Here is a 26,274-nt window from a genome sequence, read left to right on the forward strand (position 1 = left end):
TACATTAATAACATTAATGTTTTATTCCAAACATAGGGTTATTATGGGAATTATACAGTTCAGTATAAAAAACGAACAAACAAATTACCGTAAGTAAAATATATTCACTTAAATCATAGGTCAAAGCATGACTTCATTTGGCCGATTGAATAAAATCAGATATAGACCGATTAAAGAGCCAATAGGAGACTGTAGAGCCGGTCCTTATTATTCATGAGCTGTGACCCAGACTCGAAGATACTAGTGATTTAGATCACTAAATGTGGCAGAGATTGCAGTAAGGGCGATGCACATGAGGGTAGGTCGATGAATTTCCCCAAAAACGAAACTTAAGGTACTGAGTTTGCGCAGTAGGACCAGTCAAGCCCGGTGACAGGCAGAACCAGCCGGTGTTCAGAGTTTAGGCGGGGAAGCGGAAGAAAGAGCAGCCCGACGTCCAGTGCTTCTCTTCGGTAGCGGCAGAACAATTTGACTCTTAATAAAAGAAAACCAGCCCGGAGAAGTGGAACAAGGCTGTTTATGTGTCTGCATTTCATCAAGGTAGGAGCAATGTTTGCCTTTATTTTTCGTGGTTGCTCATAAGAAAATCGCAGGGACATAACAGGAATGAAGGAAGTAGGGAGTATGATACACCTGGGCCGAGAATGGAGAGAGGACCCTCGAAAGCAAAGAAAGTTTGGTTTTCTTTGCATCATGTTTTACATCCTAGTGATTATGGGCTGAATTTTGTATGTAGAAAAATAACAACTGGTTCTCTTAGTCAACTTTCCCTCCTCACTACAAGAGAACTATTGGTTTTAGTCCGACCATCAGCAAACCAAGAAAAACAAGAAATAAGAATTAATACAATTTTAAGAACATTTTGATAATTAAGATAGTTTGGGAAACTGCGTCTCTATCTTTCCCATTTAGAGTATAAATAACTTGCTCAATTTTTAAGAAGTGGTGTAAACTAACTGTTGAAACTAACTATAGCAAAGCATGAGTCACCATCAAAGCAACAATGTCTTAATAATTCATGAAACTATCAAGCTTATCATCACATTCCCTCTGTTTCAGACACACAGGGTGCGGCAGCAGATGGTTCCTTATCAACTAAAGACACTACTGCAGAGGATGTGAGGTAAGATACATTTATAAACTGGCTACTAAAAGTTATATCTCATCCAACCACCTTAAAGACATCATACAGTAGTTGTAGACTTTAATCCAGGTGATAAAGGTCAACATAGCTTTGACCTGGATGAACACTTTTATAGCCAAATGCAGTTTAGGCCTACTAATGCCACTGATTTTTATTATTCCTGTAGATTTCTTCAAATTGCAAATATGAACCCTGCCCAGGCTAAATGTAGCCTACATCCTCATTCTGGTGTTAACACATGAGTGGACTTAAACTAGACTACATAGACAACACCGATGTCTTTACACGTCATATTCACTCAAAAGTTTGAAAATAGTGGATTAATGCCTGTTGAATATGTTTTACATTAATGTTTCAAAGTGCATTTACTCTACATGTCACATTTAGACGCTGATGGCAGAGGATGCTTTGTAAAGTGACCATCAGCATAAACTAATTTCATTCCTACACATTCCCTTGATAAGTGGACTGCAGAAGCAAGGATTGAACCATCAACCTTCTGGTTGAGAGATGATCAATATTGAGCCATAGCCAGCCACTCAAAATCCATTAAACCCCAAATTTAAGGCGTCCTTTAGAAATGTTTTGCCAAATTTGAATTTCCATCGAGGCCTCTCTAAGGTTGAGTGACTCTGTGCAATGTCTGTACCAGGACTGTTGAAGTTTTTCTAATCAAGTTTGTCTTCATAGTTGTAAGGGTTTAAAATATGTGTGAACCAGTTTGACCAAACATCTGTAATATTCCATGTGTATATTTATCTATATTTGTTTATTTGTCAGGGATAATACATATGGCCATTGTTACACATCGAATTAATGTGCAACCGATGCAGTAGGACTTCTAGCCATGGCTAATTTGCCTTTCTTGTCCCTAGTTAGGCTTTTAGGAAATAACAAACATGATACAAAAATGTAAAACATAAAAACTAGTATTTGCAGCAGACATAAATGCATAAAAACTAACAGTAAAGCAGACGCAGACAGGCAGATTGATCATAATGACTAAGAATAAGAATTAAGAACAATTGAAATAGCAACTAAGTTGATAATGGACTCAATGTTTTTTCGCAGATGGAAGGTGATTAGGAAGGTGAAACACCAAAATTGATAATCGGATGAAAAGGAAAAGAAGATCATGGGTGAGTGTTGTGACGAGTTGTGCAATTTGTTTGTTTGTTGGATACAGAGGGATATGTTATGCAATAAAGACACCAGCACAAATAAAACTGTCAGCAGAGGCTTTACAGCCTTCATATAACCATAAGTCTACCAAGCAGGGTTGGAAATTAACTTTGTGGCTTATCTGCCACTCTGAATAGTGCATGCAAAAGTCTACAAACCACTCTTCTTATGAAAACTTGTTTTAACTGGCAGCATAATGTAATGTGTATAATATTATAATCAAGGCTAATAGGTTTTAAGTACAAGGCTTGGCTGAAAATACCGCATAGCTGTTTAAAAATAAAAGCACGTCAATTAAATTTATACTGGGGACTTTCCTTTTGAAGAACTTGTCGGAAATAGAATGTGTTTATCATAGAATGAACGCAGCTTTTCAATAACACTGTAGGGATTAACAGTATAGCCGCTCCTTTGACCACCCTTTGGCAGGTAGACCCGCTGTAATTGAGAAGCTAATCCGTGCTATGCTGCTCTCGAGTAACACAGAGCAAAGACTCTTCAGCAGACCATGGTGGTCAGTTAGAGGTCTTTAACACCAAAACATAAGACTGAAAAATGCTAAAATGCTAATCATACTTTTTCTTTATTAGACCAAATGGTTTCCTTAATATTATGCATATCAACACAAAGCTCATAGTACTATAACCCTTTCAATCACTAAAAACAGGGTATTTTGATGTTGAATGATATTGAGTAGGAGCATATAAAACGAGAATAAAAATGGACCTAGGATTGAGCCCTGTGGTACACCACAGGTAATATGAGAAGAAGGATGAACGATTACAGTGATCAGTGTTTCCCATAGGATTTCATGAGACTATGGTAGGGGGACACCGAACCCTCTAGGGGGGTCCGGGGGCATGCACCCCCAGGAGAAAAAATGTGTACATTTTAAAGTTAGATGCATCAATTTTGGACAAAATTAAGAGGTTAAATGTATCAAAAACTTTGTTCTCTTCTCACAATGTTGTGCTCTTTTAGTGCACAAATTGTCAAAACATAAAATCCAATGCCAATGGAAGTTAAATGGCTTTAGGCTTGGCCCATAGAGACCCTCAAGCAGGCATACTGTTCCTACTCCTCTTTTAGTTATGATTATCGCTCCTTTCCAGCATCGTGTCCAAATTTGGATCACATCTCTACAACATGCTTCGATTTGATGACATCATACAATTTGCTGCGCAAAAGCATATTTATAAATGAATTGTAATGTTCAGTATTATAAATATTTAGAGTATTAACAGCAGCTCAAACGATTTAAGAACATTTCAAAATCAAAACGTTCACACGTGGTTTATGGCCAGTTTTTATAGTTTTTAATAAGCAGGGAGGATGACGTGCAGACGCAATGACCGAGGACCACTCAGTGCACATTGAGCAGTTTGGATGCCATCATTCTGTTTACAGAGACTGCAGTCAGCCGTGTAGTTCACATACTTTACTGGTAAACATGTAAACTGTAGAGTAATGATCAATTTAACTTTTTGTTTCTTGTCCGTCCACTTACATGTGCAATGGCATGTTCCCGGACTCTCGCCCATGTAACTCTCTCTCTCTGCCTCTCAAGTGTGGTCCGCGGACCCACCTTTATCTTTAAATGCACGTTTTTGACATAATGAGGAAGAGAACCTCTTGAAAAAAGGTCTGATCTAATGTTTAGACTTATAAGTAAACTTTAAGTGCAGTTTTTCAAGACAGCAGGTGAGCTGCGGAGCTGCGCGGCGTCTTTAGGCGAAATTGATTTGTTTCGATCTTTCATTTGATTTGCAGGTTCAAAAAGAATATACAGCTAGAATTTCGATATCTAGGTTTACAAATATTTATGCTGCTTTGTCTGACAGGGTGATCAAACGTCTTTTATTGTGTTTAAAAACTCTGAAACCTGCGCAGCGATTGAAAAGCTCAGAACGGCTATGAGTTGTAACACTCTGCAGGAGGTAAACAAGGTACGGACCGTTTTAGGAAATGGACATAAAAACAATCATACATGCCGGTGTAGGCTACTGCAGCCACATATTTAACGGGGTAAACTGTACTTCAAATGTACTTAGAAAAAAAATATATTATAGTTGATAATAATTCCCTGACTCTAGCATGGCAAATTAGACTATGGCGCGACAGATTAGACTATGGCGCGACAGATTAGACTATGGCAGGCCGCCACAGTCTAGTTAATTAATGGGAAACACTGGTGGTGGAAATATTTCAGTGTTGTGGTCAAAAGTTGTTAGGCTTAACATTTTTACATCCAAAAAACTGCTTAACAGGTCAAATGAGAAATCAAACTCCTTATTGTGATCTACAATAATGTGAATCTTAGGAATGAGTGCTAATTGTTCCACTTTACAGTAGTTACTCCACAATACATATTACAGCATTTGTATTTAACAAAAAATTACTAAAATATCTTCTATTTTCATCAACAATGGAGCAAAAAAAACAACAACAAGTATGTACCTATTTAGATTTAAGTCTTCAATAAGAGTTAATTTGATACTGACAGCCTAATTAGCACTGACTGTCAGTGGCAAAATGCTCCCTATTCTTTTATTTATAATCAAACCTGTTGCCCTATCCTTTTTTCCCCACCCACAGCTGACAAACTTGACCAATCACCCGAGGTTTGGACCGAATCTCAAGTCAGCACCTGGCTGAAATCAATTGGAGTGAAGGAGCAGTACATAGAAAAGCTTTATGAGGAAGAAGTAAACGGACAAATCCTTCTTACATTAAATGAGGAGTTTTTAAAGGCTAAGATTTGCATGAAATCAGGGCCTGCTCATTTGATCATTCAAAAGAGAGATGAGCTCATCAACTCAAAGCAACGAGAGGTTAAGCAAGAGAGGAAAAAGCCCAGCAGTGGTAAAAAAACTGAGTTGGAATTGAAATCAGTTCAGTGTGTTCCTACAGCAAGTGGAGACCCTCCTGCACAGACTCATGAGAGTGTTGAAGATGTCTCAAAAGAGAGACAAACTTCAACTTCAAAGGAAGATTGCAGACATCGACCATTTGATCAAGAAGGAATTGATTTCATGTATGTAAAGCACAGAGTCCTGCAACCAGAATCAGGTGCTCGTGATCTCATATCTCCATGCCATGAATTTAAGTCATTTGCCGTAGCTGCTGCATTGGATCGCACAAGACTCCAAGCTAAGTTTGCAAAAGAGGTCCTTAAATTTGCCACTGGCTGTATGAACATTAGATCAAATGGTACAATACACTTTGGTGTGATGGACAGCAAGGAGGATGCAGGTTATGTGCATGGTGAGATAATTGGTATCCCTGTGAAAGAGAGAGATATTTTTGTAGATGCTTTGGACTACATTGAAAGAAGTGTCTGTTCTGACAAGGAGCATGTACGCCAGTGTGTGCGGCCTCCAAGGTTCATTGAAGTTATGGACAGGGAAAGTACAGAGAAGAAGTATGTGGTAGAGGTTGACATTGTGCCTTCTATTAGTATTGTTAAAAGCAAGGTGTATGCAGTTCGTCTGCCAAACTTCAAAGAGACAACTAACAAAGTGGAGTTTGACAAAGAAGCCATCCTGCGGAGGTTGGGTTCAAAAACGGAGCCAGTGATTGACAAAGACCTAAGTGATTTCTACCAGAGAGTTAAAGATCGGGATGCACAAAGGGAAGAAGCAGAGAAAATGACGTTCCTTAGTGCCCCAGAAAACTGCCAAGACCTAGGACGGAAACTAACAATGCTGATGACAAATGGGAAGAAATTCATGGAAAAAGATAAATGGTTCATACTCATCACAAATAGATTCCTACCTGATGACCTTTGCAACATTGACTGGCTGCTCAACATGAACATATTCTGTGTTTTTGACTTTGACCCAGACTCAAAGATATCAGGTCTTTGCAGTAGATACCTTCAGCATCATGCTGCAAACATGCATTCTCTACAGAGTTACAGGATACCCGGTGACATGAACATCAAAGAATTCACAAACCAGTTGCATCTGTTTGAGCAAACAAGCTGGATCTTTTGTAACGGCCGAACTGACTACAAAGGAAATGAAACTCTGTGTGATGAAATGACTTGGATCAAGACAAAAATGACTTTCCTGAAGGAGTCTGTGTCTTCGATCTGTAAACAACTCTTGCCAAAAGGAACCTTCCAGGTCATTTTTCTTGTCACATCCCCAGTTGAGAAACCACTCTTGCACACCTTTAATGAGTTTTTCCCTGTCATGGAAGGCCATGAAGACATCATCTGCATCTGTCCATCCCAGGATAACTTCCATAAGTGGCAAAGCTTTGCAGAGGGGTTATGCCCAACAGAAACTGTGAACAATTCCTGTGTTGTTGGGATGAAAATGAGTCACATTAATGCAACTCTGCAGCAAGTACAACCCTTTAATTCATGTGCCAGGAAACACTTGCCAGTGTTCGTAAAAGGGACTTGTCTTCTTGAAACACATGAAGAAGAACAGATGTATTCACTGGAAATTCTGACAGTGGATCATTGTGATGAAACAAGCAAAGACTTCATCAATGAGGAGAAAGCTAACATTGAACACCAGTTCTACCGTGGTGGGAGAGTGAACTGGTTGAATTTTTGGCTTGCTGAGCACAAGTATGTTGGAGAGGTCATTGAAAGAGATGCTTATCAAGAAGTTTCCAAACTTCTCCGTGAAGCTTTGAAATGGAACACAGATGAAACTCCAGTGAATAGTATTAACATCTACCACCATCCAGGAAGTGGTGGAAGCACTGTGGCAAGACAAGTGCTGTGGAACAACAGGAAAGATCTGAGGTGTGCAGTTGTGAAGCCCTCATACTCCGCTTCTCTTGTTGCACAACATGCAGTTGAACTAAGAGAGTATGAAGAAATAGATCCACAGAAGTGTCTTACTGTACTGCTTCTCATTGAAGACTCAGACAAAGAATATCTCGATGATCTCAGAAATGAGCTGGAGGTTGCTGTTAACACCAAAAGAATCCAGTATAGAACTTCATGCTTCATTTTGTTGAGCTGTAGAAGGTCCCATGATCCAGAGAGGAAATGCAAAGAGTCTGCAGCACAGAATGTGTCTGTCACTCACAAGCTGTCTAACCAAGAGAGGAGAAAGTTTTCTGGAAAACGAGAGGCACTTGAAGAACGATATGAACCCAAATTCATTCTGACTTTTGTTCTGATGAGTGAAGAATTCAATGTGGACTATGTTCAACATTTTGTGGACCATTTGCTACAAGGCATTGACCGCAAATCTGTTGTCACTCGCCTCATCCTCTATGTTGCACTGTTGAACACTTATGTTCAAAAGTCTTTCATCTCCCAGTCTCATTGTGAAGCCTTGCTCGCTCTAATCATTCGCTTTGAAAGGTTTCACCAACATGAGTTTGAGATATCACTTGGCCCCCAGGCTCAACTGGTCTTCTCTCATCTCCGGGATGAGAATACACACATTAAATCAATCAGAATCATCCACCCACTTGTTGCAAAGGAAATTCTCCAACAACTTTTGGGGGAACAGACCCAAAGCAGTTTGGCAATGAATTTGCTCTGTGAGAGTGTGCTATTTGAACACAGATTTGGAAGGGACGAATATGTGTCATTCCTGAGAGCACTTTTCATAACGAGATCAAGAAAAAGCAAAGGAGACAAATCTGACAGTTTTTTCTCTCCTCTGATTGAGCATGTGTGTGACAAGGAAAAAAGCCCAGCCAAAGCAATTAATTTGCTCACTGAGGCATTTGAGCGTTTCAATGAAGATCCATTCTTTGCACAACAACTTGCTCGTCTTCATTATACTTATGAAAAGTTTGAAGAGGCAAAACACTGGGCAGAGACAGCAGCTAAACGGCAGCCAAACAACTCCTACATACTCCACACAAAGGGGCAGGTGTACAGGGAATGGTTCCAAGCTAAATGCAGGGCCATTGACAATGACAATGTACCAAAGACGGCTCATAATACAGCCGATGCTGTAGAGACCGCACTGAAAGCCCTTGAGTGTTTTCAAGAGTGTGAGAAAGCAGCCGACGCAGACAAAGAAAAAGTGAACAGTTCAGGATTTTTTGCTGAAGTTGAAGTTGGATGCAGTCTTCTCAAACTCATCTCTTCATTGGATGTGTTTGCACACAGAACCAATGGTCATTCAGAGTGTATGAAGTACCTGTTGACAGATTACATTCCAGAGGAAGTTAAAGATGCCTGGGAGCCATTTCATGGGCGTTTGAAAAAACTTCACAAAACAATGCAAGCTGCTTTGGAGTGGATTTCAGAAGACCTGAGTTACTTTCAGACAGACATTGGTGCAGATGAAGAGGACAACCCTGAAAGTCCTGAAGAGAAGATTAGCCACCCACTGACTTGGCTGGCAAAAAAATCTTCAGAGTATGGGAAGTACTTCAGTGAAGCCCACTCTTATGCACCTCAGGTGGAATCAATCACAGCCAATCTAACTCCATTCCAAAAACGCATGATCATCTACCATCTTGGTGGGGGTAACGTTACATCGATTCTCTCCAAGCTCACTGACCAGAGAGATGCAGTACGTCTCTTAGAGAGCATACTTTCTCTGTATCCCAGCAATCCATTAAAGGCAAATTTGGGTCAAAGGGATATTGTCAATTACATCACGGCCCACATTTCACTGAACTGCCTGTCTCCGGATACTAAAAAGGTCACTCTGAAAAATCTGCAGGCACTTTGTCGTCAGTTCCCTTCTGATAAACGAAAATGCTTACCAAGTGCCCTGTTCCTGCTCACCTTGCTGTTCTGGCCAGAGGATCATGACACAAATCATGAGAAAGAAACCAAATATGAAAAGGTACAATCAGCAGTTGAACACCTGGAAAAAGACTACTGGATGAAGATGAAGGACATTCCTCAGAGGAAAAGAAGGCTTTACACCCATTTTTTTCTGGGCAGTGCGAATGGATTGGATAAATTTGTCCACAAGAAAAAGTTTGAAAGTGTCACCAAGGTGTTCTCGTTCTCTGAGAAACGCATGAAGTGGTTTAGGGGTGAGGCATGGAAAAAACCAGAGATTGCCATGATGCTGAAACGTGTGTCTGGATGGACTGAAGATGGAGTGGTGTACCTTGATGGCCCCAAGAAAAAAAAGTTCAACATCTTACCTCTTCATGTGCCTTCAGTGCCTCATAGTAATGAGAACATCACTTTCTACCTTGGGTTTACCTACAGAGGCCCCGTTGCCTGCAACATCCTTGTGAAAACATAGTTTGCCTTTGAGCAATCATCCCTCAAGGCTGTTTTAAACTTGCTTGAACATAGAACTAGCATTGACTAGGCAATATTGAAAAGACAAAAGAGAATATCTAGATGCACATGGAACAGTATTAGTACGTATTTGTATATATGTGTTTTTCATTGACTTTGAAAAGACCAAATTTGGATTTCCTGAGTATGAAAATAACAAACCCCTTTTAGATTTTGGAGTTTACACCTGGCATCACGATGCCCTTCAAATACATCTCAAGTGTGAATTTGTGTTTGTTTTGTGCTAACTGGAGCACATGAAAACTGAAGTCTACTTAAGGGATTTAAAGCATTTGGTGACTCAAATCTAGTGACCTGAACATGAAGTTTGACTTTAAATGGAGTCAGATTTAAAATCAAGACAAATTGAAGGTCCAGACATTAAGCACTGTTGATTATGTTTTCAAGAAGATGTTAATAGCTCTCTCAGCTTTGTTATCCAGGATACAATGTATACAATAGAATTATAAGGTACTACTTATCAAATGTCTTAATCACTTCCTTGGGCTTTGTGTCTTTGCTTTCAAGATAACTGGTCTTAAAGCAACAGTACCACATTTAGTTAGAGAATAATGTGTATTCATTTTGATGTGCTGCAAAAAAACAAATATTGAATGTAGTGATTGTGTAGGCCTACATGTGGTATCAACTTAACAGAACCTGTAATAACCCCAGATGCCCTTTATATGAAACATTAAGTAAATTCATTGCCAGTCTGTACTCAAACTTTTACATCTCTGCCTGTTTTATTTCTTATTTCTCGATCAGTTTACACTTTTTTTTTTACATTTTGTACACTCCAGTTATATGGGATTTCTTTATTTATGTTAACTTCAAAGGGAAATGTTGTACCTGCCAACTTTGTTTTTCATAAATATTTGTAACACATGCGTTTACATTCAGTAAAAATTGTTTTCCAAATTCTCTTTTGGTTTGTAGTTTTTTAATTTCTGAAGAAAAAATATTTATCAATATTTCAGGTTCCATAATATTGACAGTCTCATCAAAACAGACAATAGGTATTTGTATGACAATGTTTACATTTAAATATCTTACTTAATTTAAAATGGACTAAACCCATGTTATATATGTGTTGTTGTTGAGTACTTACATGACCTCAAATGTTTCCAACAGTTATCAAAGCCAGAGAAATCTGAAATTTTATAGATGTAATGGGACGTGTCTTGTCGAGGCGGCCGCAACACCGAATTTTACATAAACAGCAACAATGCATGCAACGCTTAGCATGGCAACTAAAATAAGTGCTGCCATGCTGTCAGGCCCCCATTGGGGAGGTTTCCTATACTGTCATTGTAAAATGTTCACATTTTGGGCTGCTGGTTTAAAGTTTGAGCTCTCCCCTTGCAGTTGCCTGCCTAGCCTGTTGACAAGAAGCACCTCTGGCTACAGTGCATGTCCCACAGCCGAATGCCACAGTTCAAAGAGAAGGAGAGGAACTGCAGCTGACTGATACAAAATATTTGTGTACTTTTTAACCATAGAATGTATAAAGAACGTCATTACAGGTAGGCCTATTGCAACACCTCTCATCTGAAGTGAGGCCAAAATATTTAGAGCTCCCCCTACTGACTGCAGCGATGTTCGTAACAAATTAGCAAAGTAAAGGGGAAACAGCAAGAGGAAACACAGTAAAGACGAGAGCCACAGAACTTCCATTACCAGGAGCGTCTGCTTCAAATGGACGTATGAATGTATACTGCTGTGGACTACAGACCTGAGGGATCTTTGCCTTTTTATTGGTAAGTTGAATGTGTGTTTTTGATATCTGAAGTGAGGTGACGTGAGCTGTGAACTCTGTGGACAATTTTAAAAAGCAGTTAAAGACCCATCTGTTTAGACTTGCCTTTGTCTGATCTGTCCATGTCTGAATTTATGTAACTGTCTGTATTTCTTGTCTCTGTAAATCTTTTATTTTGAAGCACTTTGGGACCTCTGCTATTGAAAGGTGCTATACAAATAAACGTTATACTTAGTTATTTTATATTGAACTGAAGACATTATTTGAATCTGTCTGAAAAGTATCCAGAAACAAAAACTTTACAGATGTTCAAATGATTAAAAAAAAACATTCAAACATTATTTTTTTTCATAGTGTAGCCTAGTTCTTCCTTCTAAACTATGTTTTTTTATTTTCTGTTTTATCTGACATTAAAATTGTTTAATATAGTGACTTGAATTTTGCACTGGACTTCCTTGCCCGTGTGTTGTAATGTGGTATACTGATAAAGTTTATTTAAAAAAAGGAGTTGCTCCAACGCTGCCCTGCGAGAGAGGAACTGCATCAACTTCATGAGGAACTACCTGCTCCTCATAGGTACTGTATCATAGAGTAATATTTAAAAAAACAGCCACTCTGAGGAATGTTACCTTTCCTGGTATGTTAATGGAGAAGGTGTCAAGACGTACACTTCAAGAAGAAGTGGTGATTAGTTTCACAGACTAAAGATGACATATGGAAAATAAAAATGGTTGTGTCGCTTTATCAAGAAGTTCCCCGTTTGTCACATTTTGAATTTAGGGCCTTTCATGGTCTACTTTGAGTGACTGATGAAGTAAGATCGCCCTCTGCTGGTTATAATGAATAGTGAAAACAAATGTCACAACAGCGTAAAGTGTTTCCTTGCCATTTTATAAATACATTTTAAAATCCGCAAAGATGTTGCAACTAAGATCAGTATGTGGTCATTATGTCATCTGACATTAGTCTGCTGCCTGAGGCTGCTGATGTTGAAAAAGTAAACTCTTGCATTTCAGGTCATCATGAGACGCCCCCTGAAGCTCACATAAAGATCCTGGAGAAGTTTCCTGACAGCTTCCCTCGCAATCAAGGCAACGTCATCCCACCAACCACCGATAAGAAAGTCGAGGAGGTGTGTGACCCCTGAGATTTTTTTTAAAGATATTAAAACATCCCTTCAGGTTTTCTCATCCCCTTCCTCCCCGTCCTCTGTTCTTGTTGTAGAAGGTGAATGATAGCGGTATGGATGATGGCCCCCCTTCTCCTCTACCTGAAACATCTATCGAGGAACCTGGGACCGGTGGTCGACCTTTGCGCCCGGTGGCCCCGGTGGACTCTATGCTCAAAGACATGGCCACCATCATCTTCTCCACTTTCCTGCTGGCTGGCTGGGTGGCCTTTGTGATAACCTACCCCAAAGTAAGTCCAACACCACCACCTAGTGGATGGTTGAGTACCTGCAACTAGCTTTGTTATAATTCTCTACTGATGGCTGCAGTAGTCGTTTCCTCCTCTCTAGATCCTTGCTTATGTTGTTCTTACTCTCGCTTTGGATTAAAAAAGTCTACTAAATAAATCAGTAAAAGTGTTGTCTCTTCATAAACAGCCAGTTTTGTAATTCTTAAGTCTTGTCTCTTATCACAGAGTGTTCACAAGCAGCAGCAGCTGCAGCACCAGGAGTTCCAGAGACAGATGGAGGAGAAGCTGGAGCTGCTGCAGAGACAGCAGCCGTTCCCCCCTTCAGACCTCGGCCTCGGCTTGGCCCCTGACAGTGACTACCTGGAGGTGGCCCGTACTCGCTCAGAGTGCTCTGATCACAGCAGCCCCAATGTCACCCCTCGCGCCTCCAACCACTCCAACCTGTCAGTGTCTGAGCTGGGAAGCTCTGCAAATGAGCACGAAGATGGAGGTTAGGATTGGGAAATGAAGATAAAGAACTTACAAAACATTCTTTAAATGAGCTCGTTCGTCATTCTTTAACAGTTTAATCACCGGTTGAAATGTCTGAAATTTTGTCTTTGTCCCCTCAGAGGAGGACTCCGGTATAGTCAGAGTGGGCAACATCACGTTCCGTCCCAAAGAGGTCTTGGGTCATGGAGCTGAGGGCACCATCGTGTACAAGTAAGTCTGAAAAAACAGTCAACAATGAATCATGACAAACGTGTGTTCGATTTGTCCCAACTGCAGAAATAACACCACGTTGTGTTTCCATTGTTTCTCCACAAGGGGGCAGTTTGACAACCGTCCAGTGGCCGTGAAGAGGATCCTCCCAGAGTGCTTCAGCTTTGCAGACCGGGAAGTTCAGCTGCTGAGGGAGTCAGACGAGCACCCGAACGTCATCCGCTACTTCTGCACGGAGAGGGACCGGCAGTTCCAGTACATCGCCATTGAGCTGTGTGCGGCCTCGCTTCAGGAGGTAATGGACAGCTGATAGGGTCCCCAAGCTCCCTTTATTCAACTGTAGTCTTTTGTCAATAGCAAGAAGCCTGTTTTTTTGTGATTAAAATGCAGTTGTAGGCCTCCTCTGATGTAAAGTTATTTTTTGTGTTTTCATAAAAAGTTAAAAGAGGGAATAACCCTGATACTATTTATTCTCCACACATTTCACACTATGTGAGAATGAGACCTCCCTTCATAGTTAATGACTTCTTTCTTTTCTTTAGTATGTGGAGAGGAAGGATTTTGACCGTCATGGACTAGAGCCAGTTATGCTTCTTCAGCAGACCATGTCAGGACTGGCCCACCTGCATTCTCTCAACATTGGTAGGTACCACAGAACAGAACAACAACACATCTCATTCTCATCGTTATTGGCTGTTTAGTAAAAAAACAAACATATCTATACAACTTGTTCTTCTCCACTCACCTTCATATTTTTCCCTTCAGTCCACAGAGACCTGAAACCTCACAACATCCTGGTGTCCATGCCCAACGCCCACGGTCGGGTCCGGGCCATGATCTCAGACTTCGGCCTGTGTAAGAAGCTGGCGGTGGGTCGTCACAGTTTCAGCAGACGGTCCGGCGTGCCGGGCACAGAAGGCTGGATCGCCCCTGAAGTTCTCAGTGAGGACTGCAAAGACAACCCGGTGAGTGAGTGGTAGAGAAGCAGCTCACTTCTGGTCCCGACTCAAACTGGATTTTTAAAATGCATGTAAACATGCAGGTCAGGTTGAAATGGTACTAAACTGAATTTCTCAAAGTCGGACTATCGCACCTAGATAATGTGTTTGGAGATCGATTCATAGGCGATTTGTGTAGTCTTCACAGTCCCTGTGCTTGGCTTTGACCCAGAAGTCGAACAGCATAGGTGCTTATCATAGCAGAAGTCGCTTTGACGTCTGCCTTTGGATATCACCATAAGCTGAAGGGAGAGCGTGCATCACATTTGAACCAAAAGTAAAATATAGAGTGTGATAAGTACCAAATGTACAGAGCTTTTAAGTTGTCCATGTTTACACAGTTTGACATACAATCTCCTCTTTGCTGTGTATTAACTTCCTAAGTTGTCAACAGGAAGAAGGTCCAATGGTAACTTACTAGCTGAAAGGGGGGCATGTCGCCACCTACTGTATTCTCTTGGTACATGCATACTGGGACATGGACTGTCTTCTATTTAATTGGCCTAATGGCGCTTTAACTGAAGCTCATCTGAACTCTGCATTAAACATACTGAGTGTAGTGTTTGTGTTAAAAGGGCTAAAAAAGATTTCAGACCAAAAATTATCCAGTTCAGATTAAACTAAAAAACCAATACTACTGAACAAATCTTTGTACTTACTTGGTGAAATGTGTTTCATTTCCTGCCACAGTAACCTAGACATGACAGACTTTCCCTCTCTTGTTTCATGCAGACGTGCGCCGTCGACATCTTCTCTGCTGGTTGTGTGTTCTACTACGTGGTGTCTCAGGGAAGCCACCCGTACGGCAAGTCTTTACAGAGACAAGCAAACATCTTACTGGGCTCACACAGCCTGGACCATCTGCAGACTGACAAACACGGTGAGCTCAGGTTTCCTCTGGGAATTCCTTTGTTTTAAAAAAAAAGAAACAGTAATATTGTTCACTGAGGAGAGGACGGTGATTTGTTTGGTAAAGCTATTAGGATGTTTGTGTATGGGCTACATACAAATGAATTTATTTTGGGCACATGTTCTGAAGCTGTATGTTTTTGTGTTATGAATCAGGGGACATTGTAGCCAGAGATCTCATAGAGCAGATGTTGAGCATGGAGCCACAGAGGAGACCTGCAGCTGAGAGTGTTCTCAAACACCCTTTCTTCTGGAGCCTGGAGAAGGAGCTGCAGTTCTTTCAGGTTAGTTTTTAATATTAAAGAGGACATATTATCCCCCTGTTCCACCTTTTCAAACAGTCCCCTGTGGTCTAAATGAAACATCTGTGCTGTGCTTTGGTCAAAATATAACATGAATCAAGCACCAGAGGAGGTTTGTGACCCTGTATAAACCAGCTCTCTCAGAACGCTCCGTTTTGGTGTGTGTGTCTCTTTAAATGCAATGAGCCTTAGTGCCTATTCATTTGTATGGACTGACTCCTTTTAGGGTGTCCCTGATGTTTTCAACCTCTTCTTACTAAAATCACACTGTAGTACAATATAGTGACCAGTGTCTGAATACACTCGTGCTGTTTTGTACTGATTTTAACTTAAGCTACTATACATGTCTCTAGGATGTCCAAAAACAACCCCATGAATTCATTAAAGTGATTTATGAAGGTGAAGAACTTTATTACAAACGTGTCAGTGATCAAATTCTAGAAATGGTCAGAATGTGATTAAGACTGTTGTCGAACGACTGGAATGTCTCTAAAATAATCTTTTGTTGGTTGCTTGCAGGATGTGAGTGACAGAATAGAAAAGGAGCCGCTGGACGGACCAATCGTGAGACAGCTGGAGAGAGGAGGGAGGGCTGTTGTGAAGAGTGACTGGAGGGAGCATATCACAGTGCCACTGCAGACAGGTACGAGACCGAGGCTGAAGTTTGCACGTGAAGATATAAGACGTTGTAAAACATTCTTCTTTGTCTCTTTACATGAAACATGAAAACAAAATCCTCTCTTTCCTCTCTGTGTGCCCTGACTGAGTGTGTGGGTTCTTGAGAAACAGTGTAGCATTAAAGAAGCTTAGCTCTGTTTTTCAGGTGTCGCTGTTCATTGGTTTCTAGTTGAATGATTATCAGGTATTCATTTCTGTGGTTGATGTATTGAGTTTTGTCTTCCTTTCTTCTGCAGATCTGCGGAAGTTCCGTTCCTATAAAGGTGGATCGGTCAGAGACCTGATGCGTGCAATGAGAAACAAGGTAGGGATGTATTTTCCTGTTTTGTCTTTGAAAGAATGTGGTCTGTAAAGTTTGACTCACTGTGACTCTCCCTCTACAGAAACACCATTACAGAGAGTTGCCTGCAGAGGTACAAGAGACTCTGGGCTCCATCCCTGATGACTTTGTCTCTTACTTCACCTCCCGATTCCCCCACCTGCTCATGCACACCTACCTGGCCATGCGGACATGTGCATCAGAGAGGCCGTTCCTGCCTTACTACTCCACTGCTGAGCAGAATGGAAAAACACAAGCCGAATACACACACCTCAGACCACAGAGACAAAATGAGCCGTGCACTCAACACCTGCCAACAGACACATCATCAAACGCCTCACAACCACAGGAACCTGCACATTCTCTACAGCCGGTGCAGGTCGATCACACGGTAACAAATGGACCATCGCCCTCTTCATTACCAGATGAGCCGGTATCTTCAGATTTAGCGGTTCAGACAGTGCAGCCAGCAGAGTTAACACTTTCCACACACGTGGACTCACACAGTCAAACGGTGAATCTCACATCTGCCTCAGAATCAGCTACAGATCCTCTCAGGCAGTCTGAGTTGCACACACTGCCAGATCCTTCCTCACTGGACACACAACCAGTGTGAACTGGACCAGAGTCAGGTGGACCCAGCACAGACGGGAGCATTGCCAGTAAGGGTGGACATCAAATGGGGCCAAGCTGCTGCACTTTAAGCTGGTGAGGACCGGGCCTGCAGTGCCTGGGATCCACTGCCGGGTGGGAGCAGCTGCACCCTCTTTTAAGTGCCTTCTGCTCACCTGGGCGATAAATGTTCCCACGACACAACCGTCCACAAGTTCTGCCTCTGCCTCGGGGAAGTCTGAAAAACCAACAGAGTGTTGTTGGATATCATATTGTAGCAGGACGGAGAAAAGAGAATCTTTTGTATTTTATAACAGCATGTCCAAAAAAGTGTTTGTCCCTAAAATATTTGGCCTCTAATGTGGGAAACATGTCTGGATGTTGTTGGGTAGTTTTATTGTGCAATGTTGTATTTCTCAGTGAGCCTGTTCACTGTGCAGATGCTGTATGTATATTTTTGTACAGACTGAGTCACAATTTGGATCTGCGATGTTAAATCCATTAATATGGCCGATGTGCCTTCTTTTTTTTTCTTTTTTAAACATCACTGTGCTGCATGGGCACAGATCTTTAAGAATGACTATGCTAAATGTGCTTGATTCCAGTTAATGCTGCTAGATTGCTTCGCTTGTGTCAATCAGGATTATTGTGCTGACTCGGTAAGAGCGGACGGTTCCAAAGGGCGTTCACTGTGACACCTGAATACAGAAGTTTTCTTATGATCATGTGATTATGTGGTCTGATTACAAACTTGCAGGTCGGCTGCAGAACGTTCATGTACAAAGACTTTTTTAAGAGCGTTTACATGAAGTTAATAACTTGCACATTAAAATCTTTTTTATTTTTTATTCCTACATTTTTGCTCGTGGAGTCATTGCTTCATTTCAGGGTAACGATTACTTGAAGGTTGAATATTTAGTCATTGGGTCAAAAAGGCTTCTTACAATTTATATTGTTAATGTCTATAAAAACCCAGACATATCAGGATTTAGAGCAATGAATACGAATGTATTCTGATGAAGTTTAGCCAGAGACAATAGAGAGAGAACACCAGGACATCATAAGAAATATCCTGCAGATGAGAATTAAATTGATTTTGTCGCGCTTTCCAATCAGTACAGAGATTTGTGTTCAACATATCTTGGCTCAAAGGCGGGAAACGGGAGCCAAAAAGAGATTCCTGTACCTGGGAAGAATGTCCTGTGTCCTCCCTGTGAGGGCGATAAAATAAAAAGGTGAGGCTTACAAAAGAATTCCATTCACTCATGACACTGTCACCTGGAGCTGTTCTGTTTATACAGTACTACCTGATAAACTTGTTCCATGTTGAATGTTAGGGTGTGGCTTAAAATGTTATATAAAGGCTTATACAATGTGATACAGAGGTACATTAATGGACATGTCCATCAGCTCCTCCCTCTTCCTTTTTTCTTTCCATTTTAACATTGCAGTCAAACTCTCTCACCCTGTCCTCTCATGTCCTCTGGTTCTCTGAAGAACCTTTACATTTATTCTGGAGGTTTTTGTTGTCAGTAGTTGATTTTCCACCGTTTAGGGCAGTTTTGTTTTTCTTGGCTCAACTCTTTTCTTTCACATTTTCTCATGTCAGGGACTTTTATACATTTAAAAGGGGAATATTTAGCTGGATAATAAACAAATACTAAAGCTACACTGAACAATAGTGAAAGTAGCTGTTAGGAAAATAAAAAAGCAGCTGATCTAGAGTATCCCTCTGCCTCTTCTTCCTGTAGGCATACTTCATATCAAAAGCTCTGTGGTTTCTCCTTCCTATTTCATTCTGTGTTCATGTTCACTTATTGTGGGTTTATTTTACCAAAGCCCATAAAAAAACATTTCAATGGAGTCATCCTGGACTATGCTTATAAGCTATACCATACACGATAGTAGTGAGGCATGTTTATACTTTTATTTTGGATTCTTGGATTGAAAACTGGATTTTAATTTATGGTGGGAGAAAAGTTCAAATGTTTGATTTGACTGCACAAAAATAATAGAAGTGAGCATATCAACAAATACAAGTTCAATACACATGGCAAGTGCTTGATCATCACATTAATGTTTTATACCAAACATAGGGTTATTATGGGAATTATACAGCTCAGTATAAAAACAAAAACAAACCAATCAAGTAAAATATATTCATTTAAATCATAGGTCAAAGCATGACTTCATTTGGCCGATTGAATAAAATCAGCTATAGACCGATTAAAGAGCCAATAGGAGACTGTAGAGCCGGCCCTTATTATTCATGTGCTGTGCCAAATGATTTAGATCACTAAACGTGGCAGAAATTCCAGTAAGGGCGGTGCACATGAGGGTAGGTCGATGAATTTCCCCATAAAAGAAACTTAAGGCACTGAGTTTGCACAGTAGGTCCAGTCAAGCCCGGTGACAGGCAGAACCAGCCGGTGTTCAGAGTTTAGGCGGGGAAGCGGAAGAAACAGCAGCCCGACGTCCAGTGCTTCTCTTTGGAGCGGCAGAACAATTTGACTCTTAATAAAAGAAAACCAGCCCGGAGAAGTGGAACAAGGCTGTTTATGTGTCTGCATTTCATCAAGGTAGGAGCAATGTTTGCCTTTTTTTTCGTGGTTGCTCATAAGAAAATCGCAGGGACATAACAGGAATGAAGGAAGTAGGGAGTATGATACACCTGGGCCGAGAATGGAGAGAGGACCCTCGAAACCAAAGAAAGTTTGGTTTTCTTTGCATCATGTTTTACATCCTAGTGATTATGGGCTGAATTTTGCATGCAGAAAAATAACAACTGGTTCTCTTAGTCAACTTTCCCTCCTCACTACAAGAGAACTACTGTTTTAGTCCGACCATCAGCAAACCAAGAAAACAAGAAATAAGAATTAATACAATTTTAAGAACATTTTGATAATTAAGATAGTTTGGGAAACTGCGTCTCTATCTTTTCCATTTAGATTATAAATAACTTGCTAAATTTTTAAGAAGTGGTGTAAACTAACTGTGTTGAAACTAACTATAGCAAAGCAAGAATGTCTTAATAATTCATGAAACTATCAAGCTTATCATCACATTCCCTCTGTTTCAGACACACAGGGTGCGGCAGCAGGTGGTTCCTTATCAACTAAAGACACTACTGCAGAGGATGTGAGGTAAGATACATTTATAAACTGGCTACTAAAAGTTATATCTCATCCAACCACCTTAAAAACATCATACAGTAGTTGTAGGCTTTAATCCATGTGATAAAGGTCAACATAGCTTTGACCTGGATGAACACTTTTATAGCCAAACACAGTTTAGGCCTAATGATACTGCTTTTTTATTGTTCTTTTACATCTCTTCAAATTGCAAATATGAACCCTGCCCAGGCTAAATGTAGCCTACATCATCATTCTGTTGTTAACACATGAGTGGACGTAAATTAGACTACATACACGTGTCTTTACATTCAGAAGTACAAAAAGGTGGACTAATGCCTGTTGAGACTTCATACGAATATGTTTTACATTAATGTTTCAAAGTGCATTTACTCTACATGTCACATTTAGACGCTGATGGCAGAGGATGCTTTGTAAAGTGACCATCAGCATAAACTAATTTCATTCCTACACATTCCCTTGATAAGTGGACTGCAGAAGCAAGGATTGAACCATCAACCATCAATATTGAGCCACAGCCAGCCACTCAAAATCCATTAAACCCCAAATTTAAGGCATCCTTTAGAAATGTTTTGCCAAAATTTGAATTTCCATAGAGGCCTCTCTAAGGTTGAGTGACTCTGTTCAATGTCTGTACCAGGACTGTTGAAGTTTTTCTAATCAAGTTTGTCTTCATAGTTGTAAGGGTTTAAAATACGTGTGAACCAGTTTGACCAAACATCTGTAATATTCCATGTGTATATTTATCTATATTTGTTTATTTGTCAGGGATAATACATATGGCCATTGTTACACATAGAATTAAAGTGCAACCAATGCAATAGGACTTCTAGCCATGGCTAATTTGCCTTTCTTGTCCCTAGTTAGGCTTTTAGGAAATAACAAACATGATACAAAAATGTAAAACATAAAAACTAGTATTTGCAGCAGACATAAATGCATAAAAACTAACAGTAGAGCAGACGCAGACAGGCAGATTGATCATAATGACTAAGAATAAGAATTAAGAACAACTGAAATAACAACTAAGTTGATAATGGACTGAATGTATTTTTGCAGATGGAAGGTGATTAGGAAGGTGAAACACCAAAATTGATAATCAGGAAAAGGAAAAGAAGATCATGGGTGAGTGTTGTGACAAGTTGTGCAATTTGTTTGTTTGTTGGATACAGAGGGATATGTTATGCAATAAAGACACCAGCAGGAATAAAACTGTCAGCAGTGGTTTTACAGCCTTCATTTCCTCTGTCCACTTCCACCGTGTCTGCTTTTATCAACAATCAATAACTTAACGACCGTTACGTCAGCCAGCTGTAGTCTGTGAACTTCTCCACACAGACTGTCAAACAGAGCTGCTATATAGCCAGCAAATATATTTTTATTATTTCCTGATCTGATCAAATGATCCATATTATCTGTGACTTAAATCTGTCACACATTTTATTATTTTGTAGGAAGTCAAAGGAAAAAAAATATTAGGCTATTATTATTATGCCAGATTTAATTGGGGTTTCAGTAACTTAAGCATAATGATAATATTATTTATAAAATGGTCAGAAATAACAAGAAATGCACAGATTTCTGTCAAATAAGGTAATACAGACTCGTAGACTATACTGTTATACGCGGGTCGAACGTTTACTACAGCGCATATAGTCACCCCCCAAAGGCCCATTCTGAGCGAGGGAATGGGGGGATCATGATTTGTTCATATCTTCAGGTCTCTGTGAGCAAGAATTGTGCATTATGAAATGTAAAAAGACAAAATGCAATGCATGTAGAACACCTTTTATCTATAAATGTAAATATTTCCAATTCAGTCTGTGAAATGAACACAACATTGATAATTATGTAAACATTTTGTTCACAGAGGCTGAAGGACTTCAGTTGGCTGAGGAGGTTAACAAGCTCATGATAAACTTCATTTGTGATGGTCATCATCCATTTTCTTTGGTTGAGAAACCTGCTTTCAAAGAACTTTTATTGACACTGAATCCCCAATATAAGGTCATTTCCACATCCACTCTCAAGGCCAGAATAGAGGTTGCTGCCAATCAGATGAAGAAGAATTTGAGGTCGCATCTCAGAAAAGTCAGCTATGTTGCCACCACCACAGATTGTTGGACAGCACACCAGCAAAGTTTCATAGGTGTCACAGCGCATTGGATAGATGAAGAAACCTTGGAGAGGAGATCCGCTGCACTTGCTTGCAAGAGGTTGAAAGGGTCCCAAACCTTTGATGTCCTAGCAGATGCCCTTTATGACATTCACTGTGAATATGGAATAAGGGAGAAAGTGGTAAGAACCACAACGGACAGTGGCTCAAACTTTATTAAAGCATTTAAGGAATTTGGTGAGCAAAGCCAATCTGAGGATTCAGAGTCAGACTCTTCAGAGCCTGAAGATAATGGTCTTGAGCTTCCTCCACACCAAAGGTGTGCATGCCACCTGTTAAACTTAGTCACCACAACAGATGCTGCCAAGGCAAAAACGAATCACACATACAAACTTCTATCACACGCAGCCTTTGGAAAATGCCAAGCAATGTGGAACAAGTCAGGTCGGTCATACATCGCAGCAGAAACTATTCGAAAAAAATGCAAGCGCAAGCTCATCCGGCCCAAGAAAAATCAGTGGAACTCAACATACATGGCTGTAGAGAGAATCATTCAGATCATACAAGAGACGGGGGAGGACGCTATCGGGGGTGTCTGTCAAGAACTCGAAGTGAAAATGTGAGTTTTAATTCAGATTTTCTTAAGTATCAAATGTTAATGACACAAATGATAAATGATGCCCGAAGCTACCTTGCATATTTCTGTGTTTTCCATAATTATATGAAATTGTCAAAACACATTTCCATACACATTCCACACCTATTCCTTCAGGAAGTTTGCTAAAAGTTGTATACATTTGATTGATGTTATACAGGTTGAGTCCAGCTGAAATTGCTTTCCTGACTGAGTACTGCACTGTGATGAAGCCTTTGGTGAAGGCTTTAAACATTCTTCAGTCTGAGAAAAAAACATACTTGGGGTCGCTTCTGCCAGCGATCTTCAAGCTACAAGCAGAACTCAAAATACAGGAGAAATCCTCCAAGATGTGTCGGCCCCTCATCACAGCCATTCAGAATGGTGTCCAAAAGCGCTTTGGTGGGATGATGAAAGACCCTGAACTGATTGCTGCAGCAATCCTTCTGCCAAAGTTCAAGACCACCTGGACTGAGAGTGCTGATACCATAAAAGCAGGTATGATTTAATTATTTAATATCAATAATTTGTTAATTATTCATCCCAGTTCTATTCACTATATTTCTATCGACATGTGATAAGTGCAGTAACATGGGTCTTTCTACACAAGTTGTAGTTATTTTAATTTCTGCATTATGATGAAAATATTCAATATGTGTTGTTGTTGTTTGTTTGTTTGTCACTCAACAGGTCTGTGCTATGTGAGACAAGAGCTTGACCAGACAGAAGAGGCTAATGCGGAGCTGAATAGTTACCTAGAGAGTGTCTACACTATGAACTCATTTCCACAAATCAAAAACCTTTCTCTCAAGCTCAACACTGGATTGCCTGCCTCAGCCGCCTGTGAGCGTCTCTTCAGCACTGCTGCACTCCTGTTCACTTCAAAGCGAGCAAGGATGAACTCTACTGACTTTGAAAACCAGCTTCTGCTCAAACGAAACAAGGAGTTTAGAGAGTAATGTTCAAAAGAAGAAACCACAAATATAGGACCTTTAATTAAGAGATACAGTGAGGCAGGGCAATTTTCTTTGTAGCAGCTGCCACGTTGTTCATTTGACATGTTTTGTTTTTCGACAGGAAGAGAATATTCTGTCATGTGTTGACATGTTTTATGTTGTTAATACACTTTATTTGTAAAGATTTCCCTTAATTTAAAACAACTTTGAGATTTAAATCCTTGTGTCCTTATTGCACTTCACAGGAGAGATCCGTTGTTAAACATTGAAAGTGTTAAAAGTAACTTTTACTTAAAGTACAACCAGCTACTTTTTACTTTTACTTTGAGTACATTTTTAAACTGGTACTTTTACTTGTACTTAAGTAAAATTTCATCAAAGTAACAGTACTTTGACTTGAGTAGAATATTTTAGTACTCTTTACACCTCTGGCTGTTTAAAAATAAAAGCATGTCAATGAAATTTATACTGGGGACTTTCCTTTTGAAGAACTCGTCGGAAATAGAATGTGTTTATCATAGAATGAACGCAGCTTTTCAATAACATTGTAGGGATTAACAGTATAGCCGCTCCTTTGACCACGAGTCACCACCAAAGCTTGCTTCTTTTAATCATCTTGGACTTAAGACAAGTGAGACTTCATTTAAAAAAACACCTTTGAGACTTCCGGTTTGAGCGATGACGGAGTAGGCTGCAGACCGGGAGAGCTCTGTTAAGATTCTGCTTTAAATTATACCACACATACTCAATTACGTTTCAGTTTACTGTGCAAGCGTGCACAAACATTTGACAACATGGGAAAACCTACAAGAAAGCAAAACCAACATTCAGAGGAGCAGTCTAATGAAGATGACCAACTAGGGTTACCACCTTCCAAGCAGAAAAATAAAGGACACCCCACAGCGGGGTGCAACTCAGCAGGGGCCTGACCACCACTGGCCCAATGGTGGGGTGGGGCACCAGTTGTGGTGAATCATGATTTAAAACATGGTTTTAATGAAGTAATATTTAAGAGTCATATTTAAAGTTTTAAGTGCTTTATTAACACTTTTTTTCCGAAAAAATGTACAAACACAAAACTTCAGTGTAAAGGCAGATACAGTAATGTATGCACAATGAAACGCACCTAACACGACTTCAGCAGATGCTTACTACTAGCTAGGCCTATCTAATTTACAACTTAACTTAAACTTCAAATAAAGTTATTAACTTAACATTAATTCATTAACAGAGTATTAGTGAAGCGCTTTTGACACTGCTGTAACATAGAGGGGAGCAGTAAGATGACAGATTTTTAATTAAATAAACGATACGAATTTAATAGTAGTTCATTTATTCTGTCCTTCAGTCTGTTGTTTTTGTTGTTTTCTCATGAGATCATGAATGATACTATTAATATGGTTTTGAACTATTTTCTTATTGTATTAATTAAGTGTTTACTGTCGATATATTGATGTTGTATTGATGATATCTGAGGCCATAGTGTGAATACAGATTTAGCTAAAATAAATGTCATCTTTTTGTTTTATGTACTGAAAAATGTTCACACTATCCAAACTATACTGGAATAACCTATCTATAAACATGGGAGAAAATATATTCAGTAGGCCTACAATAGTTTCCTTTACATTATATTCATTTTCACTGACACTGTCAAGCCAGTCATTACTTTCTACTCACGTCTGTATTTCTGCATCCGTTTACGTTTCAATGGTGCAAGGTGCAGGTATCAGAGGCAGCTGCAGACATGTTTCCTTCTGACTCCTATGACTTTCTCTCACCCAATCACTAAAGAGCTCTCATTGCTCATGCCAAAAAAGAACCAAACAAACCAATGGACGCTCCGAGGAGGCGGGAACTAGCCGGCTGAATGATGCTGAGTTCAAGGTAGTGATGGGAAAAGCAGTTCTTTTCAGTGTACTGAATCAGTAGAATCAGTTCAGTAAAGTGATTTGTTCAAAAGATTCGTTCACTGAATCGTTCAGTACTTCTCCGCAGCTCTGTCTGTGAATCAGAATGTAATAAGCTGAAACACGGCCGAACGTTTAGTTCTGCTCGCGTTCGTTCACTGAACGAGAGCTCTGCTCTTCCTCTCAGTTCGTTCAGTGATTCACGTCGGAGCTCTTGTTCAGTTCGTTCAGTGAACGAACTGAACAAG

At 40.1% G+C, this 26,274-nt stretch overlaps 2 protein-coding genes across 11 annotated transcripts in view; both read left to right on the plus strand.

Moving 5' to 3' along the window:
- The first annotated feature begins 287 nt into the window (after window positions 1-287).
- LOC132953999 (sterile alpha motif domain-containing protein 9-like) overlaps window positions 288-26,274 on the plus strand; it is a 76,086-nt gene continuing 50,099 nt past the window's right edge. The window contains exons 1-7 of one of the 9 annotated variants that reach the window (XM_061026422.1): window positions 329-540; window positions 1,060-1,123; window positions 20,338-20,401; window positions 21,470-21,535; window positions 22,281-23,145; window positions 23,342-23,658; window positions 23,851-25,998. In XM_061026422.1, the coding sequence (XP_060882405.1) occupies window positions 21,532-21,535; window positions 22,281-23,145; window positions 23,342-23,658; window positions 23,851-24,119 (1,455 nt within the window). In that variant the 5' untranslated portion in view covers window positions 329-540; window positions 1,060-1,123; window positions 20,338-20,401; window positions 21,470-21,531 and the 3' untranslated portion in view covers window positions 24,120-25,998. The other 8 variants (XR_009665702.1, XM_061026421.1, XM_061026415.1 and 5 more) reach the window with 8 other exon arrangements.
- On the plus strand, window positions 10,780-18,093 carry LOC132954002 (serine/threonine-protein kinase/endoribonuclease IRE1-like). Of its 2 annotated transcripts, XM_061026426.1 has the most exons (13): window positions 10,784-11,895; window positions 12,336-12,451; window positions 12,544-12,738; window positions 12,964-13,228; window positions 13,350-13,440; window positions 13,546-13,735; window positions 13,983-14,082; window positions 14,206-14,405; window positions 15,171-15,318; window positions 15,504-15,631; window positions 16,169-16,292; window positions 16,564-16,631; window positions 16,711-18,093. In XM_061026426.1, exons 1-13 carry the CDS (start codon window positions 11,871-11,873, stop codon window positions 17,260-17,262), a joined length of 2,202 nt encoding a protein of 733 aa, XP_060882409.1. In that variant the 5' UTR covers window positions 10,784-11,870; the 3' UTR covers window positions 17,263-18,093. The 2 variants fall into 2 exon arrangements, with proteins under 2 accessions (XP_060882410.1, XP_060882409.1); XM_061026427.1 differs by lacking the exons at window positions 15,171-15,318; window positions 15,504-15,631 and having other exon boundaries at window positions 10,780-11,895.

This window comes from Labrus mixtus, chromosome 20, assembly GCF_963584025.1.
Source record: "Labrus mixtus chromosome 20, fLabMix1.1, whole genome shotgun sequence".
Taxonomy (NCBI): domain Eukaryota; kingdom Metazoa; phylum Chordata; class Actinopteri; order Labriformes; family Labridae; genus Labrus; species Labrus mixtus.